The 15,203-nt window shown below is 36.7% G+C and overlaps 1 protein-coding gene across 4 annotated transcripts in view; it reads left to right on the forward strand.

Moving 5' to 3' along the window:
* ANAPC1 (anaphase promoting complex subunit 1) overlaps positions 1-15,203 on the forward strand; it is a 113,131-nt gene that overhangs the window by 12,777 nt on the left and 85,151 nt on the right. For 3 of the 4 annotated variants that reach the window (XM_072770240.1, XM_072770241.1, XM_072770243.1), the window contains 7 exons: positions 1,644-1,739; positions 3,147-3,237; positions 3,327-3,392; positions 7,252-7,386; positions 10,875-11,015; positions 11,760-11,820; positions 13,749-13,936. In XM_072770240.1, the coding sequence (XP_072626341.1) occupies positions 1,644-1,739; positions 3,147-3,237; positions 3,327-3,392; positions 7,252-7,386; positions 10,875-11,015; positions 11,760-11,820; positions 13,749-13,936 (778 nt within the window). The remainder of the gene's footprint in view (positions 1-1,643; positions 1,740-3,146; positions 3,238-3,326; positions 3,393-7,251; positions 7,387-10,874; positions 11,016-11,759; positions 11,821-13,748; positions 13,937-15,203) is intronic. The other variant, XM_072770242.1, reaches the window with a different exon arrangement.

Consider the following 15,203-nt stretch of genomic DNA (forward strand, 5'->3'; position numbering starts at 1 on the left):
GTGTGATGTATAGGACTTTTCCTAAAGAGAGGGTTTTAACATTCATTAGATTCTCATAGGGGATCTGAGTCCTCCAAATAATTGATCTGGTGGTTGTGAGTCAGAAGAGTGCTAGAGACTAAAGTCTTGGAAACTTAAGATTTTGGGGGTAAAAAGGGAAAAAGAGACAAAGCTGGAGAGGTCAAGTGGGAGAAGCAGCAGAAGTGTCATGGAACACTGGAAAAGAGAGCCTTTCAAAAAGAAAGCTGCCAGTATTACCAGGTGCTGATGGGGGTGGCACTAAGTGATGAGCTCAGGGAGGTGGTATGTAGGTGGCAGTGAGTTCACTGGTGACCTTGGCCGGAGCACTTGGAGAGGGGCTGTGAAGTGGAATGGGGTGGAAGAAGTGAATGGGGAATGAGGAAGTGAACATTGACATACAGATTATTTTAAGGATTGCCTTTGAATTGGGATGAGGAAACAAATTAGAGGGAGTCTCAGGGTCAAGGGAGAATTTTCTTGCTGAATTACATTAGAGAAAATTAGTCTTTGAGACTAAATATCTTGGCATGTATCTCTAAAACATAAGAACATCTTACCACAAGGCCATTTTTATACCTAGCCAGTTAACAGTACTTTATATCATTTATTATTCAGTCCATCTTCATATTTTAAGATTTTTATCTTAATATGAGAGAGTAGGCTGCAAGGACTATATCCAAAGTAGGGAAAGCATTGAAAATACAGGAGAGAGGAAATGACTGATAGAACTAGGAACCAGAAAGGAGCACAAGTGGAGAGATTAGCCTTGGGGAGAAAGATGAAAGGCAGTGATGGTTATTAGATACATAGAGAAGAGGTTGGGCTCAAGTCCAGTTTTCTCTGTGATGCAGAAGGCAAATGTATGTTGTTAGGGGATAGGTATAGTTGGAGGAAAGTAAAGCTGTGAATACAGTGTTGAAGTAGCTTCTCTGTTTTTGTTCCTCATAAATAAAAATTTCCTATATTTAAAAATCATTTGTCTTTAAATATTTCTTGCTAAATTGAATATATTGCAGATCCTTATTTTACAGAATTATGGTCTTCTGTACCAGATTTCCAGAAGGAAATCTTTGGAAATTAGAGATATGATTTCCAAAAAGAGGGATGAAGTAGAGCCTAATCTGAGAGAGAGAGGTTGGTTAGGTTAGGGTGGAGGTGACGTTATAAGAAATGTGATACCTTACACCCTTTAAGGGATAGGAATTCAGGTTTGCAGCTTTAGCAGTAGGTAACTTTAATTATATGGAATTAAAAAGATCATTGATAATGATTAAACTTATTATAATATATTCCCAGAAAAGCTGTGAAATGGACTCAGAATCAAAGAACTAGAAGGAATCTTAGAGATCAGGAAGTTCCAATCTTTTTTTTTTGTTTTTGTTTTTGTTTTTGTTTTTGTTTTTGTTTTTGTTTTTGTTTTTTTTTTTTTTTTTTTTTTTTTTTTTTTTTTTTTTTTTTTTTTTTTTAGGAAGTTCCAATCTTAGAAGTGTTGTGGGGTCTTCAGTGTTACTGCTTGGCCCAAGTAGTTTTAAGGTTTCTTGCAAGATATTTTCATCAGTAGTTAACGATGGCAGATTTTGGAACCAATGTTGACAGATATTTTATTAATGTATCTACTACAGAGAGAAAAATTCACAGGCCTCAAAAGTGTTTATTACATCTGACCTATGTGGGCAGAAGTTTTTGTGCTTTTTAGTGGAGTCTGAACTCCAGTTACGGTAAGTGCGTGCATATACTTCCCCTGATTTTTTGTAAATAAACTTAGGGCTGCTTATTCTTTTTTTCTTTTTTTGACTTAAGTAGCTTTATTGAAGTAATTTACATACCAAAAAATTAACATGTTTTAAGTGTATAGTTAAATGATTTTAGTAAAATTACAGAGTTAATGCAACCATCAGTACAATCTGGTTTTATAACTTTTCTATCCTAAAAGTTTGATTTACAGTCAGTCTCTCTTCTGATTTCCAGCCTCAGGTAGCCACTCTGTAGGTTTTCTGCATAGTATATTTGCCTTTTCTGGTGGTTTTATGGAATCATACAAAATGTAGTTTTTTTGTGGCTAGTTTCTTTCACTTAGCGTAATGTTTTTTAGGATCCACCATGTTGTAACATATATGAATATTTTATTTCTCTTGCAGTGTAGTAGTCCATTATGTAGATACATACATCACTTTATATGTTTATACATTCATCTGTTGATGGACATTTGGTTTATTTCCACTTTTTGACTATTGTGAATTATGGCCCTGTGAACACTGGAGCAGAAGTCTTTTGTCTGAATATACATGATTACTTTTTTCTTGAGATATCTAGTAGTGGAATTGTTGCGTTGAACACTAAATTCATGTTTAACTTTTTAAGAAATTGCCAAACTTTTCCAAATAGGCTGCATCCTTTTATATTCCCACCAGAAATCTGTGAGGGTTCCAGTTTCTTTATTGTGTTGTCATCTCTTTGTAGCTATTTCTAGTGGATATGAATTTGCATTTCCCTAATGATTAAGATGTTGAGCATCTTTTCATGTTTTTATTGGCCATTTATCTTTTTAGGTAAAAATGTGAATTAAGATCTTTTGTCCACTTATTTACCTTTTTATTTTGAAATAATTTTAAAACATAGGCAGTTGCAAAATAGTAGGGCGGGGGGGGCGGTCCTATGTACCATGCACTGTTTATCCCCCGAGGTAACATCTTATATAATTATAGTACATTATCAAAACATGGAAATTGACATAAGTAGAATCCACATACCTTATTCAGATTTCATCAGTTTTACGTGTACTCATTTGTGTTTTTATATGATTCCATGAGGTTTTCTCACATGTAGATTTCTGCTAACATAATAGTCAAGATACAGAACTTCTTTATTACTTCAAAGATGTCCCTCATGCTACTCCTTTGTAGTTCTATACACCATACCTACCCACCCTCATCCCTAACCCCTAGCGACCACTAATCTGTTCTCCATTTCTGTGATTTTGTCATTTGAAAATGTTACATAAATGGAATCATAACAGTATGTAACCTTTCAAAATTGGCTTTTCCCAGTCAGCATAATACCTTTGAGATCACTGTAAGTTGTTGCACATATCAGTAGTTTGTTTCTCTTTTTATTTTAAAATTTAGCTGTGTAAAGTTTCAAGAGAGTAATGATAAAACTCAGCTCATCTTTGGCTCCATCACCAATATACATGCAAAGGATGCAGCACCAGTGGAGGTAAATGCAGGCACATTTCTTGAAAAGTTGAAAATTACTATGTTTTATGATTTGCACAGATTGGCAAATAAAATTTTTGTTTCTCTCAGAAGATAGATACCATGCTGGTCCTTGAAGGCAGTGGAAACCTGGTGCTGTACACAGGAGTGGTTCGGGTAAGTAATAAATAGCATTTCATCCTTTTGTAGGACCACTTCCTTGATGATTATTTTTTAATGTTAATTTAGTTTAATATTAGTGACCACCTGGCTGTAGGATTTAGCAGATTTTTCTAAGAGTTGAAAATGAAGTCTCCAATTAAGGTTGGTCCCAATGTGGAAACCTAAGACAAACCGCTATTATGGATTGGTGCTATGAATCTGGCACAGATGGGGAACCATTATGAGTATAGGTAGATTATTAAAAAAAAATTAAAAATAATTTAACCTGAAGTTTTATAAATAATGTAGTTTTGAAATTGATGTATGGGTAGCTTTGTTAGGTTTCCAAAAGTTTTTGTAAAGTTTCATTAAATGTGTAATATATTGGCCATATATATATATATATATATATTTTTTTTTTTTTTTTTTTTAAGATTTATTTGTTTAGGATAGAGAGAGAGAGAGAGAGAGAGGCAGAGACATAGGAGGAGGGAGAAGCAGGCTTCATGCTGGGAGCCCGACGCGGGACTTGATCCTGGGACTCCAGGGTCACGCCCTGGGCCAAAGGCAGGCACTAAACTGCTGAGACACCCAGGGATCCCCAGCCATATATATTTTTTAACAGTTGTGAAATTTACATACATAATTACGTAAATTTTAAAGATTTAAACTATGAAATTTAAATACACACATACGCACACATAATTTGAAGGCTAATGGAGTGCCCCTTCCTATGACTACTGTCCAGATTAAGAACTAGAACATTGCCAGTATCTTTATAGTCTGCAGAGTGTTGTTTCCTTACTGCATCCTCATCTCCTTGCCTCCCCCTGGATAGACACAATTCTGACTTTTGCAGTAAATCTTTTTTGCAATGTACAGCATGTTTTACTGAGAAGTAAATTGTTTAGTTTTTCTTAAATTTGAATTTTTATATAAAGGAAATCATACCATCTAGTCTTCTCCAGATGTCATTATTTTCTTCAACATTATTACTATTTTTAGATTTACCTATGTCCACATGTAGCTGTTTACTCATTCACTGTTATGCAGTAGTCTATTGTATGGTTATACCAAACTTTTACTGTTTTGTCATCACTGGGGGTATTTATTTTGCTTCTGCTATTTCCTCTAGTAACACTTTAAAAAAAATTCTTTTTTTTATTTTTTATTTTTTATTTTTTTTATTTTTTATTTTTTTTAAAAAAAATTCTTACACGTGTCTCTTAACCTTCAGAGTATATGCATATTCAACTTGGCCATGGGCCAAATTGTCCTCCAAGGTGTAGGTTGTACCAGTTTACAACATCTCCCCTTACTCCTTATCTCCAGCAGAGTATGAGAGTACTGAGTACTGCTTTACATTCTTGTGAATCTATATTACTATTTATTTTTTCTTCTTTTTCTCCCCCCAAATTGGTGCCTCTTTAAAGCCAGGTGAGAATGGAAGTCTAGGCACCCCACTTGGCCTTTGCTGACATGACTGAGAGATGGGACACAGTTGTTCCCATGGTGTTTGTCTGGAGTAGGTTGCTTACTGCCTCAAAGTTTTTTATCTTGTTAGGCTATTCCTTTCCTGACTTTCTTGGCCAAGGAGAGCAGTATTTCTGGGGCCTTTTTTGTTTGTTTGTTTGTTTGTTTGTTTTTTTGTCTGCTCTCTTAATGAGATTGTGGTCTGACCCAACTTTTTTGCTACCCAGAGGCCAGCCTGAGAACTAAATGGTGTTACAGATCAGTATTTAGTTCTCAGATCTTTTACTGTGTCATTGTTGGTCAGTTTCACACATGGCTCACTCAGAGGCCTGCCCAGGATTTTATACACATATTTAAGAAATCCTTTTCTCTACTTACTTCCTTTCTATTTTTCATCTCACTCCCTAAATGGGACAGGGAGGGGTTACTGCCTTGTTATTGCATGGTGGGGGTGGAACACAGTACTCCACCAATAATTTCTGTGGAGGTTAGAAGGGGAGAGGTATGCTGCCTTATTATTGTAGAGTAAGGATGAAAGACAGTGTTCCTCCCCCTTCATAGTTTTTGTACACCATTGGGAGGTGTAGAGGCGCTGCCTCTTGGCAATGAAAACAGCAGCACTCTGTCCATAGTCTTTGTACCTGCAGTGCCTGCTGAGGGGAGGAGATACCACCTAGTTACTGCAGGGCAGCTGTGCAAAACAAGCTTGGCCCACAGTCCCTATGCTCAGGGAGGGATGCCACCTACTTCTCAAAAGGGGAATGATAGAACTCTGCCTGTAGTTTCCAGACTGTAGCTCCAGAGGAGACTGAGGACTATGGTTTTTTTTTTCTTAGTGTTTCCTGGAATGGGGCAGGTACGGTGAAGATGTCTGTCTTGCTTGGTTCCTCTTTTTCTGACACTTTGTCTAAAAAGAACAAGGTTTCCGGGGCATCTGAGTGGCTCTATGGCTTTTTTTTTCTTAGTGTTTCCTGGAATGGGGCAGGTATGGTGAAGATGTCTGTCTTGCTTGGTTCCTCTTTTTCTGACACTTTGTCTAAAAAGAACAAGGTTTCCGGGGCATCTGAGTGGCTCAGTTGGTTAAGTGTCTGCCTTTGGCTCAGATCATGATCTCAGGGCCCTGGGATCAAGCCCTGCATCAGGCTCCCTCCTCAGGGAGCCTGCTTCTCTCTCTCTCCTGGCTGCTGCTCTCCCTGCTTGTGCTTATGTGCACACGTGTACACATGTTCCCTCTCTTTCTCTGTCAAAGAAAAAAAGAAGAGCAGAGTTTCTCTTGGTTTGTACCTGTGGCCATTTCTGGGTTGCAGGCCCTTTGAGAGCTCAAGGCCTGTTACGGAAAAGTGAAAGAAACAAAAACACCTAGGGAATTCAGCATAGGTTCATTTTTGGTTCTCGTGTCCCTAGCCAGTGTCTTCTTTTCCTCACCTTTCAGAGTCTTGCATTGCATTATAAAATCTGTACAGATTCTATTGTAAATAGTGGGAGGAATAGAGTGAGATGTACTTACTCCATATTTTCGTTAACTGGAGGTCTCTGTAGCTTTTTAAGAACTTTATATATACTGGTTCTCTCTCTCATTTTGTTTTCTAATCCTGAGGATTTTATTCGGGTAACTTTTGTAATTTTATTAGCTTTTGGGTAGTATATGGACATAAATATGGATTTTGTTAGAATTTCACTTGAGTTCTGAATATTTCCTTTGAGTCTTCTCAGGAGTTTTCAGCTTGTGTGGGTGTGAACCTTTGTTGTGTTTCTCCTGAAGACCCCACAGATAGCCAAAATAAGGGGTGGTTAGCATGGGTTGTAAACTCACTCTTTTAATGAAGAATTTATATAAAGTTTCTTGAGGAAGAAATATTTGAGAGTTTATGAGGGAAGAAGGCAGATTATGAGCTCAAGAGCAGTTTGGATTATATTGGGATTTAATTTCTGGAGCATCAGTCAGTCTCATTTATTTATTTTTTTTTTAGCCCCGTGAAGGTAATTGATCATTCTCTCTGTCTGGAGATATTGTTAACAAGATTGTTGCTTGTAGTCTCTGAAAGTTTAATGTCTCTGCTGTTTATACCACTAATATGGTAGGAAAATGCATGATACATGGAATTTTGTATAATGTTCTGACTGTATTAGCATTCACCTACTTTCCTGCCAGAAATAAGTCTTTAGTAATGAAGAGAAAGAGTCAAACCAAGAGAAATTATACCAAGACATTTGTAGTTGGATGGTTGGAATTAATAAAATTTTAATTCTTTTCATTTTTTAGATATGTTTGGAATATTTCAAAGCTTATTTAAAATTTGGAATATTAAAAGAAATTAATGCTTATGTGCCATAACATTTTATTTAAGGTTATGATACATTAAAGCCAATATTTTTTTCTGCATCTTTGTATTGCTTAAAGGTGGGAAAGGTTTTTATTCCTGGACTGCCAGCTCCTTCCCTGACAATGTCTAACACGATGCCTCGGCCCAGCACTCCACTTGACAGTGTCAGTACTCCTAAACCTCTTAGTAAACTACTTGGATCCTTGGATGAGGTGAGTAATGAATTAGGTACTGTCAAAAAAAATTAGAGACTCTTTTTTTTTTTTTTTTAGATTTTATTTATTTGAGATAGCAAGCAAGAGGATAGAGAACATGAGCAGGGGGGAGGGGCAGAGCAAGAAGCAGGCTCTCCATTGAGCCAGGAGGCCAATGTGGGGCTCCATCCCAGGACCCTGGGATCATGACCCGAGCCAAAGGCAGACCTTAATCAACTAAGCCATTGGGGGCCCCAAAATTAGAGACTCCTTTTTTTTTTTTTTTTTTTTTAAAGAAAGATTTTATTTATTCATGAGAGACACAGAGAGAGAGAGAGAGGCAGAGACACAGGCAGAGGGAGAAGCAAGCTCCACACAGGAAGCCCGATGTGGGACTCTGTCTCGGGTTTCCAGGATTATGCTCTGGGCTGAAGGTGGCACTAAACCACTGAGCCACCCAGGCTGCCCCTAGAAACTATTAATCATAGGAAACAAAAGGAAGATTGGTGGAGGGGAGGGGGGTTGGGGCGGTTGGGAACCTGGGTGATGGACTTAAAGAGGGCACATAATATAATGAGCACTGGGTATTATATAAGATTGATGAATCACTAAACTCTTTCTGAAATTAATAATGTACTATATGTTAATTTAATTTAAATAAAGAAATAAAAAAATAAGTAAAATTTTAAAAATGTACTAGTGTTTTAAAGAAGTTTGGTTCAAATAGTAGTTCTTCCCATGGTTAACTCTTTTCTGTTTTAAAAATGACAGAGTTGGGGGATCGCTGGGTGGCTCAGCGGTTTGGTGCCTGCCTTTGGCCTAGGGTGTGATCCTGGGGTCCCGGGATCGAGTCCCATGCTGGGCTCCTGGCATGGAGCCTGCTTCTCCCTCTTCCTGTGTCTCTGCCTCTCTCTCTGTCTATAATAAACAAACAAACAAATAAATAAATATTAAAAAAATGACAGAGTTGGAAGTTAGCTAATACTTGTAGGGTATACATATTTTCAAAACAAATGGTTCAGTGAACGTATTGACCTCCCTTGTGATGCGTAAGGTATTACAGAGATGAGAATGATACATTCTTTTTCATCTAGGAACTTCCTAATTGATTTGGATAGAACAGATGTATTGTCTACATGAGAAGTTATAATTTAAGATAGACTATTAAGACTTACAAATGAGGAACAGAGAGTACCACAGCAGATCCACTGATAGGAAAATATATCCTTATGGGTTGATGTAGCAGAACCAGAGGCTCATGTCTGAGGGGCTTGTCTGACTTGGTGCAGACCTTCAGGATAGTAGGCTATCTGTAGATAGAAAGGGGTATTTGGGGCAGAGAGGAATCACATGGGAAATAGGTGTGAAAGCAGGTAAGTACAGAACATTTCTTACACATATTTATATTTCCATTTTGTAGCATATAAGACTCAAGGTTGTGGAGTGAATGAACGCTTGTAAAAGTACAAGTAGCCTGTTGGGTGGGACAGGGCAGGGAATCGGTGACAATATCTTGTTTTTGAATGTTTTCTATGTGCTAGGCACTATTCCAAGTGTTTCATTTGTATTAACTCATTTAATCCCTTAGAATGGCTTTGTTGGGAAGATACTGCTCCCCATTTTATGAATGGGTACATGGAGGTATAAGAAGGTTACTTGTCTAAAGTCATATAGCTAGTAAGTGTTAGAGCTGGGATTTATACTCTTACTAACATGTTCTTAAAGGCAGAGAGGATGAAAAGGTTTTTATTCTAAATGCTATCACCAGAACATTACAGGATTTTGAGGTTGGAGTTACAAATGCTAGGCTCTGTGTTTTATTTATTTATTTTTATTTTTTAAAGATTTATTTATTTATTCATGAGAGACACAGAGAGAAAGAGAGGCAGAGACACAGGCAGAGGGAGAAGCAGGCTCCACGCAGGGAGCTTGACATGGGACTCGATCCCGGGTCCCCAGGATCACACCTCAGGCTGCAGGTGGCGCTAATAAGCCGCTGTGCCACCGGGGCCGCTCAGGCTCTGTGTTTTAGATGTATATCTTGGGACTTAGACCTAAGAGATTCCAAGTGTTTTCTGTGTTAATTCAAGAGATGCGAAGGGGATCTGAGTTATAGCAACAAATTGGAAAGGAGGGGAATGACACGAGAGGTCTGGAGAATTTGAAATGGCAGAGTCTGTAGTCTGATTGGTTTTGTGCTGTGCTGGGAGAAAGAAGTGTGGGTAATAAGGCTCAGAGTTCTCTGAGCAAGCTAGGTGGATACCCATGCATACCAAGTTAGGAATCCTGGAGAAAAGAGTTCTGTATTTGAGACATTTGAGTGCAGATGTTGAGGGGAAGTTGAAAGTGGAGATTGGTGCAAGCAGTTGATTGTATTGATCAGTGTCTAAGCCCTGGTTTTATTTTTTAAATATGTGCAGCATTGAGTTCTTTCCCTTTAAGTCAGGACATTTGAAGAACTTTCAAATGGGAGCTGGAGAAGTGTCAGGGTTTTGTGTAATTTGGAAGAATTTTTGTGCTTTAAAACGTAAAATGGTTCCTAACTTTTTAGAATTCCATTAACCCAGGAATGGTTAATATCTCTGGTAGCCATGGGATCACAAGATTATAGTATTACACATTGGCCAGTGGCTTTCTATGCTTCTGGTTGATTGTGCAACTAAGATTCAGGACCAGTGGAACTCAGTTTTTTGTGGCATCTGTGGGAGGAGAAGCTAAAACATAATAAATAATCTTATACTTGATGGGCTGGCAATGTCGACAAGATATTTACTTAAGAGATGCCCTATAATTTGAATTTGGGAATACAGAAAGAGTCAGTGGTTAGGACTGGATCCAAAACTGGAAGCATCTACATGTAAATAGTAACTAAGATCATTTAAGTTTTTTGTTTGCATATCTACAGTCAAGCACGTAAATGTTCTCATGTTTTCAGAACATAACAGTTGCCTATAGGGGAAATACCACTATGTGCTTATCTTAATCTTGTTTCTTTTCTTTCTCATTACTCTCCTTTCTCTGGGGTTTTAAGATCCTCGAGTCATCTCTACCTTGGCTGCCTCAAGTTATAGTTTATGTGTCTACCTCTGTAAGATTGCCGGAAGTCTCCTTCCTCTTAACAGTGGCTTTCCTTGTACACTCAGTGTATCCAAGTTCCCTTCCAAATCCCCATCAAATATTGCACATGCCAAGACCAGGAAAAGCAGTGTAAGAATTTCCGGCCACCTCCTTATGACGCCCTTCTTTCTCTCCTAGATCTTGGCCCCTCGGGTTTAGGTTGTTCCATGGCTCTCCAGTGCTATTGATCAGAGGTTTTGCTATATTACTGGCCTCTTCTAGTTGCTTTAGGTGAGGTCTTGGTCTGCTGTAAGGTACTTCATCACATCCAGAGAAGAATGATTTTAAATCATTACGTACAGTTGTTAGATTATGTACAAAAAGAGATTTCTTTAACCATAATTCATCAAAAAATATTTCATATGTGTTGTATATATGACTTTTTACAGGTGGTTCTGTTCTCCCCAGTTCCAGAACTGAGGGATTCTTCAAAACTTCATGATTCTCTCTATAACGAGGATTGTACTTTTCAGCAGCTTGGAACTTATATTCATTCTATAAGAGACCCTGTCTGTAACAGAGTAACTCTGGTAAGTATATTTATTTTTAAAAGATAAGGTAGTTCTTTAAAAAATATGACTATCAAATTTGTCAGAATGCAGAATTTTGTCTGAAAAATGAAAATATTTTTCATGATTTTTAAAATCTCTTGCAATGTGTCATTTTTTGGGTACTATTTTACTTTAGAAAAATTTTTAAAAAGATTTGATTTATTAATTTGAGAGAGAGAGCAGCGTGCTAGCACAAACAAAAGGGAAGGGTAGAGAGAAAGGGAGAAGCAAGCTCCCTGCTGAACAGAGTCCAACATGGAGCTCCATCCCAGGACCCCGGGACTATGACCTGAGCCAAAGCAGATGCTTAACTGGCTGAGCCACCTAGGCGCCCCCTAATTCTGCTTAACTTTTCTACAGTTGCTTTATTATTAAAAAATTACTGAAAACAAATCTTGTTACAGTTGAATTTCATATTGACAGGATTTTTGTCTTTTCATTAGAAGTTAATCTTTTTTAGTGCCGGTGACTCTTCGTGTCTGTATAAAAATTAGACATTCATTAAAACAACTTTTGGAAATTTTTTTAAAATAAGCACATTTATAGTTTCTGAAATTTGAAAGTATTTAGTTCCAGTTGAAAAATAATTGTTTTTCATTTATTTTATTGAATTTTGCTTTGACAGGCAGTCTTGTAAAGCATAGCCATTTTTAAGACATTCAAAGACTTAAAATGCACAACTTCTGTTTACTTGCTCTTGTTTATTTCCATTCTTTTCCTTAGGAATTGAGTAATGGGTCCATGGTTAGGATCACTATTCCTGAAATTGCCACCTCTGAATTAGGTATGATTGAAGTCAGACCTCACTTCCATTTATTCTCAGATTGTTAAGATTTGTGCTATTTGCTGATTTACAGTAGTAATTGGGATTTTAAAAAATCTGTTGTATTTGAAGCCATGGGATTGCAGAGAGGCTGTGAAGAGCTGGGGAGCTCTTTTTATTGTCTACTCCATGTGTGCTCAAAGGCTAGGGGTATACTTGGAAGATATGCTAGTTCTGTTTCCCTGAGATATCTTATGTTGAAGAATGCTGTGCGGTGAGATCATAATATATGGACATGCCTCTTGCAAGAAAATCTGAGAAACAAGGAAGCCTACGCAACTAAAATAGTTTTTGGCATATGTGATGGGTTTTAATCATACAATGAATCTCTCAATTGTTAGATAAATTGAGAAATTAACATAATTGCCTTAATTGAATAAAACTTAATATTGCAGCCAAAATCAGGTGTATTTCAATAAAATTGAAAATTGAGTCTGCTGAAATTATTGAAACAATTTGGGAAATACTAGGTGGAAAATATTTCTGAATAGAGAATAGTAAAGAAAACTTTAATTTGAAAAGATTTGTCAACAATTGTAGTAAGTTAAGAATGTGTAAGGAAATTCACAACATTTATTGGTTTCAAAATCTAAGTGGCAAAGCAAAGCATTGGTAGATTGTGTGATTTCTGGAATTTGATAAGTAGGGTAGAATGACTTTTCCATTTTAGGAAATATCTTTCTTGGTGTGGTAAAATGATGCTATGAGTAGGTATAGAGATACCTTGATTTTCTAAAAGGTGCTTAGCCAATAATTTCAAAGCCATGTGCCTTAGAAGTATAAGCCTGAACAAAATATATAAAAACAAATAATGGATTAAATAAAATAAATGAAAATGGAAAAAAATCTTACTCTCATCAAATAGAAGTCACATAAATTTCTATCCTTTATGTATAAAGCATTCCTCGGCCCCTCAAGCAGTATCTGGTTTACACTTATTTTGGATTCAACCATGACAAACTTGGTTTTTTAGTTTTCTAACATTTATTCTATTTGACTCTAATCTTTGCTATATGTGTACACACATAGCAAATTGATGAGAGAAAGGATGTGCTGCTGAGGATGGGCCTGGTGACAGTGGCAGTGGGAAGGGAAGAAGAGAATCCTCCAAAGAGAAGATGTGAGAATACAAAAACATTGCAGTTTGGGACCACTTACTATAAAAAGCAGACCCAGGCCTCTTTAGGACAGTAGCCTGACAGTGTAGTTCTGTGACTGCTATTTCCACAATGGCACTGAGTCATTAAGGAAGGTAATAGTTATGTAGTATTGGCTGATCCATTTGAGACAAGAGCATGTAAAACATTTATATGGTGTCAGAAATAAAAAGTGAATGGTGTCAGAAATAAAAGTTGTAAAGTTTTGGTTAACAGGAATGTTAACTCACTGAGAACATCTTTTAGCAATAGTTAAGCATTTGCTATTTGAGGTTGCATATATTGAATATTACGTATTTACTGAAGTATTTCAGCAGTATTTTGTATGAATTTATTCATGTAGGCATTGTATATTTTTGATAGAATGACCTTTAGTTTATTGTCCAAACTAGAATATTTTTGAGAGTAAAATGGGATGCTAATAGTAATTGCTGGAGCAGTGGGTATAAATCAGTTCTATCTCAGGTAAGGCGGACTATTGGTTGTCTTATTTCTGATCCAGAATCAATGAGTGGAAACCTGCCTGAGACCTCCTACAAGCCGTGTTGAATTCAGTAGTGGTTTAAGTTTCAAATGATCGGCAGGGAATGTTTGCATCCTCCTGGCTCCGTAATGGTAGTTCTCTTTTCAGAGTAAATGGCCTTTACACAGAAGTTAGAAAATCTTTCTTATTAAAAGGGGAAAAAATGGAAATATTGGAAGCATACTAAAATTAATCTTTGCTTTTAATAGTACAAACATGTTTGCAAGCAATTAAGTTTATCCTGCCAAAGGAAATAGCTGTTCAGATGCTTGTTAAGTGGTACAGTGTCCACAGTGCTCCAGGAGGACCCAGTTATCATTCCGAGTGGAATTTATTTGTGACTTGTCTCATGAACATGATGGGTTATAACACAGACCGCTTAGCATGGACCCGAAATGTAAGTACATATAATTTCTTTTTTCTGAGTTATTCTTGTGTTACCAATGTAATGTTTGCATAATTGGTAGTACAGTATTTAGGGTATATAATGGAGCAGTTTACTGAAAGGTATACCTTAATCAACAAAATGATATAATACTAAGGCTTATTCTATCTCTATGGTAAATCACATGTCATTTAATATTTAATAATAACATTTTACTACTAATTATAATTATTGAGTTTTATAACATGGGAAAGCATGTTTTGATTATAATTTCTCATTTCATCTTTGTAAAATGACTGCAGGTTATGCTAGGATTAGTAGTAATCATTTTGGTTTTATTAATGAAGAAAATGAATCACAGAGAGATCACAGACTGGTAACTTGCTCAAAACAGGGCCTAGACTAGGTCTTCTGATTGATGGCTTGCTGTTGTTCTCTTCAGCCCAGACTGTTTTTGCACACAAATTACTTGGTCTGTGGGGAGGAAGGTTTGATTTGAGGGCGATTTAGAGGGCTTTAGCCTAAGTATCTACTCTGCTAATGATGCAAAAGTATATTCCTAACCCTCCACTCCAGAAGCTTTCTTACAGGTCCTTAACAAGTGATTTACAAAACCAGTGTCTTAAGTATTGGTGATTCCTTTTGGCTCTAGAGAGGTCAAGGTCCCAGGGCAACCTTGCTTGGGTCACTCTGAAGAAATCCCTCTAGAATACACTTAACGTTTGTCTCGGTAATTCAGCTGTACCTGTCTATATTTTAGTCTTATACTAGCAAATCCATTTAAAAAATCATTTTTTTCTTCATTTTGAACATACGTGCTTACCGTGGAAAATCTTGAAAATGGAAGAATTAAGAAGAAAATACTACTACTCAGATAACCACTCTGAGCATCTTTATATTGCCTTTTAGATTAACACGATGTAAATGAAAAGTTCCAATATTATTAAAAATTCTTAGGAAAAAAACCCTCATTTTTATCATCTTCATAATAGGCTGTCATGTGATTTTATCATTAACCAACTGCTAATAATAGAACATTATTATTATATATTATATAAAAATGTTAAATCACTCTCCCTTTTTCTAATTAGGAATAACTTGAAGGAAGGCTCTAGTCATTTCCTAAGAATATAACCTTAGAAGAGGTATTATTAGGTCAAGTAATTTTCAGAAAGGGTTTCCTGTTGACATTCTCACCAGCTTCATTTAGAAGTGCCCACTTCACTACAATGTTGATTTGTGGTTTGGTGAACCTTTGGAAATTAGACATTTTTCTTTT

This window comes from Canis lupus, chromosome 12 (assembly GCF_048164855.1).
Source record: "Canis lupus baileyi chromosome 12, mCanLup2.hap1, whole genome shotgun sequence".
Classification (NCBI taxonomy): domain Eukaryota; kingdom Metazoa; phylum Chordata; class Mammalia; order Carnivora; family Canidae; genus Canis; species Canis lupus.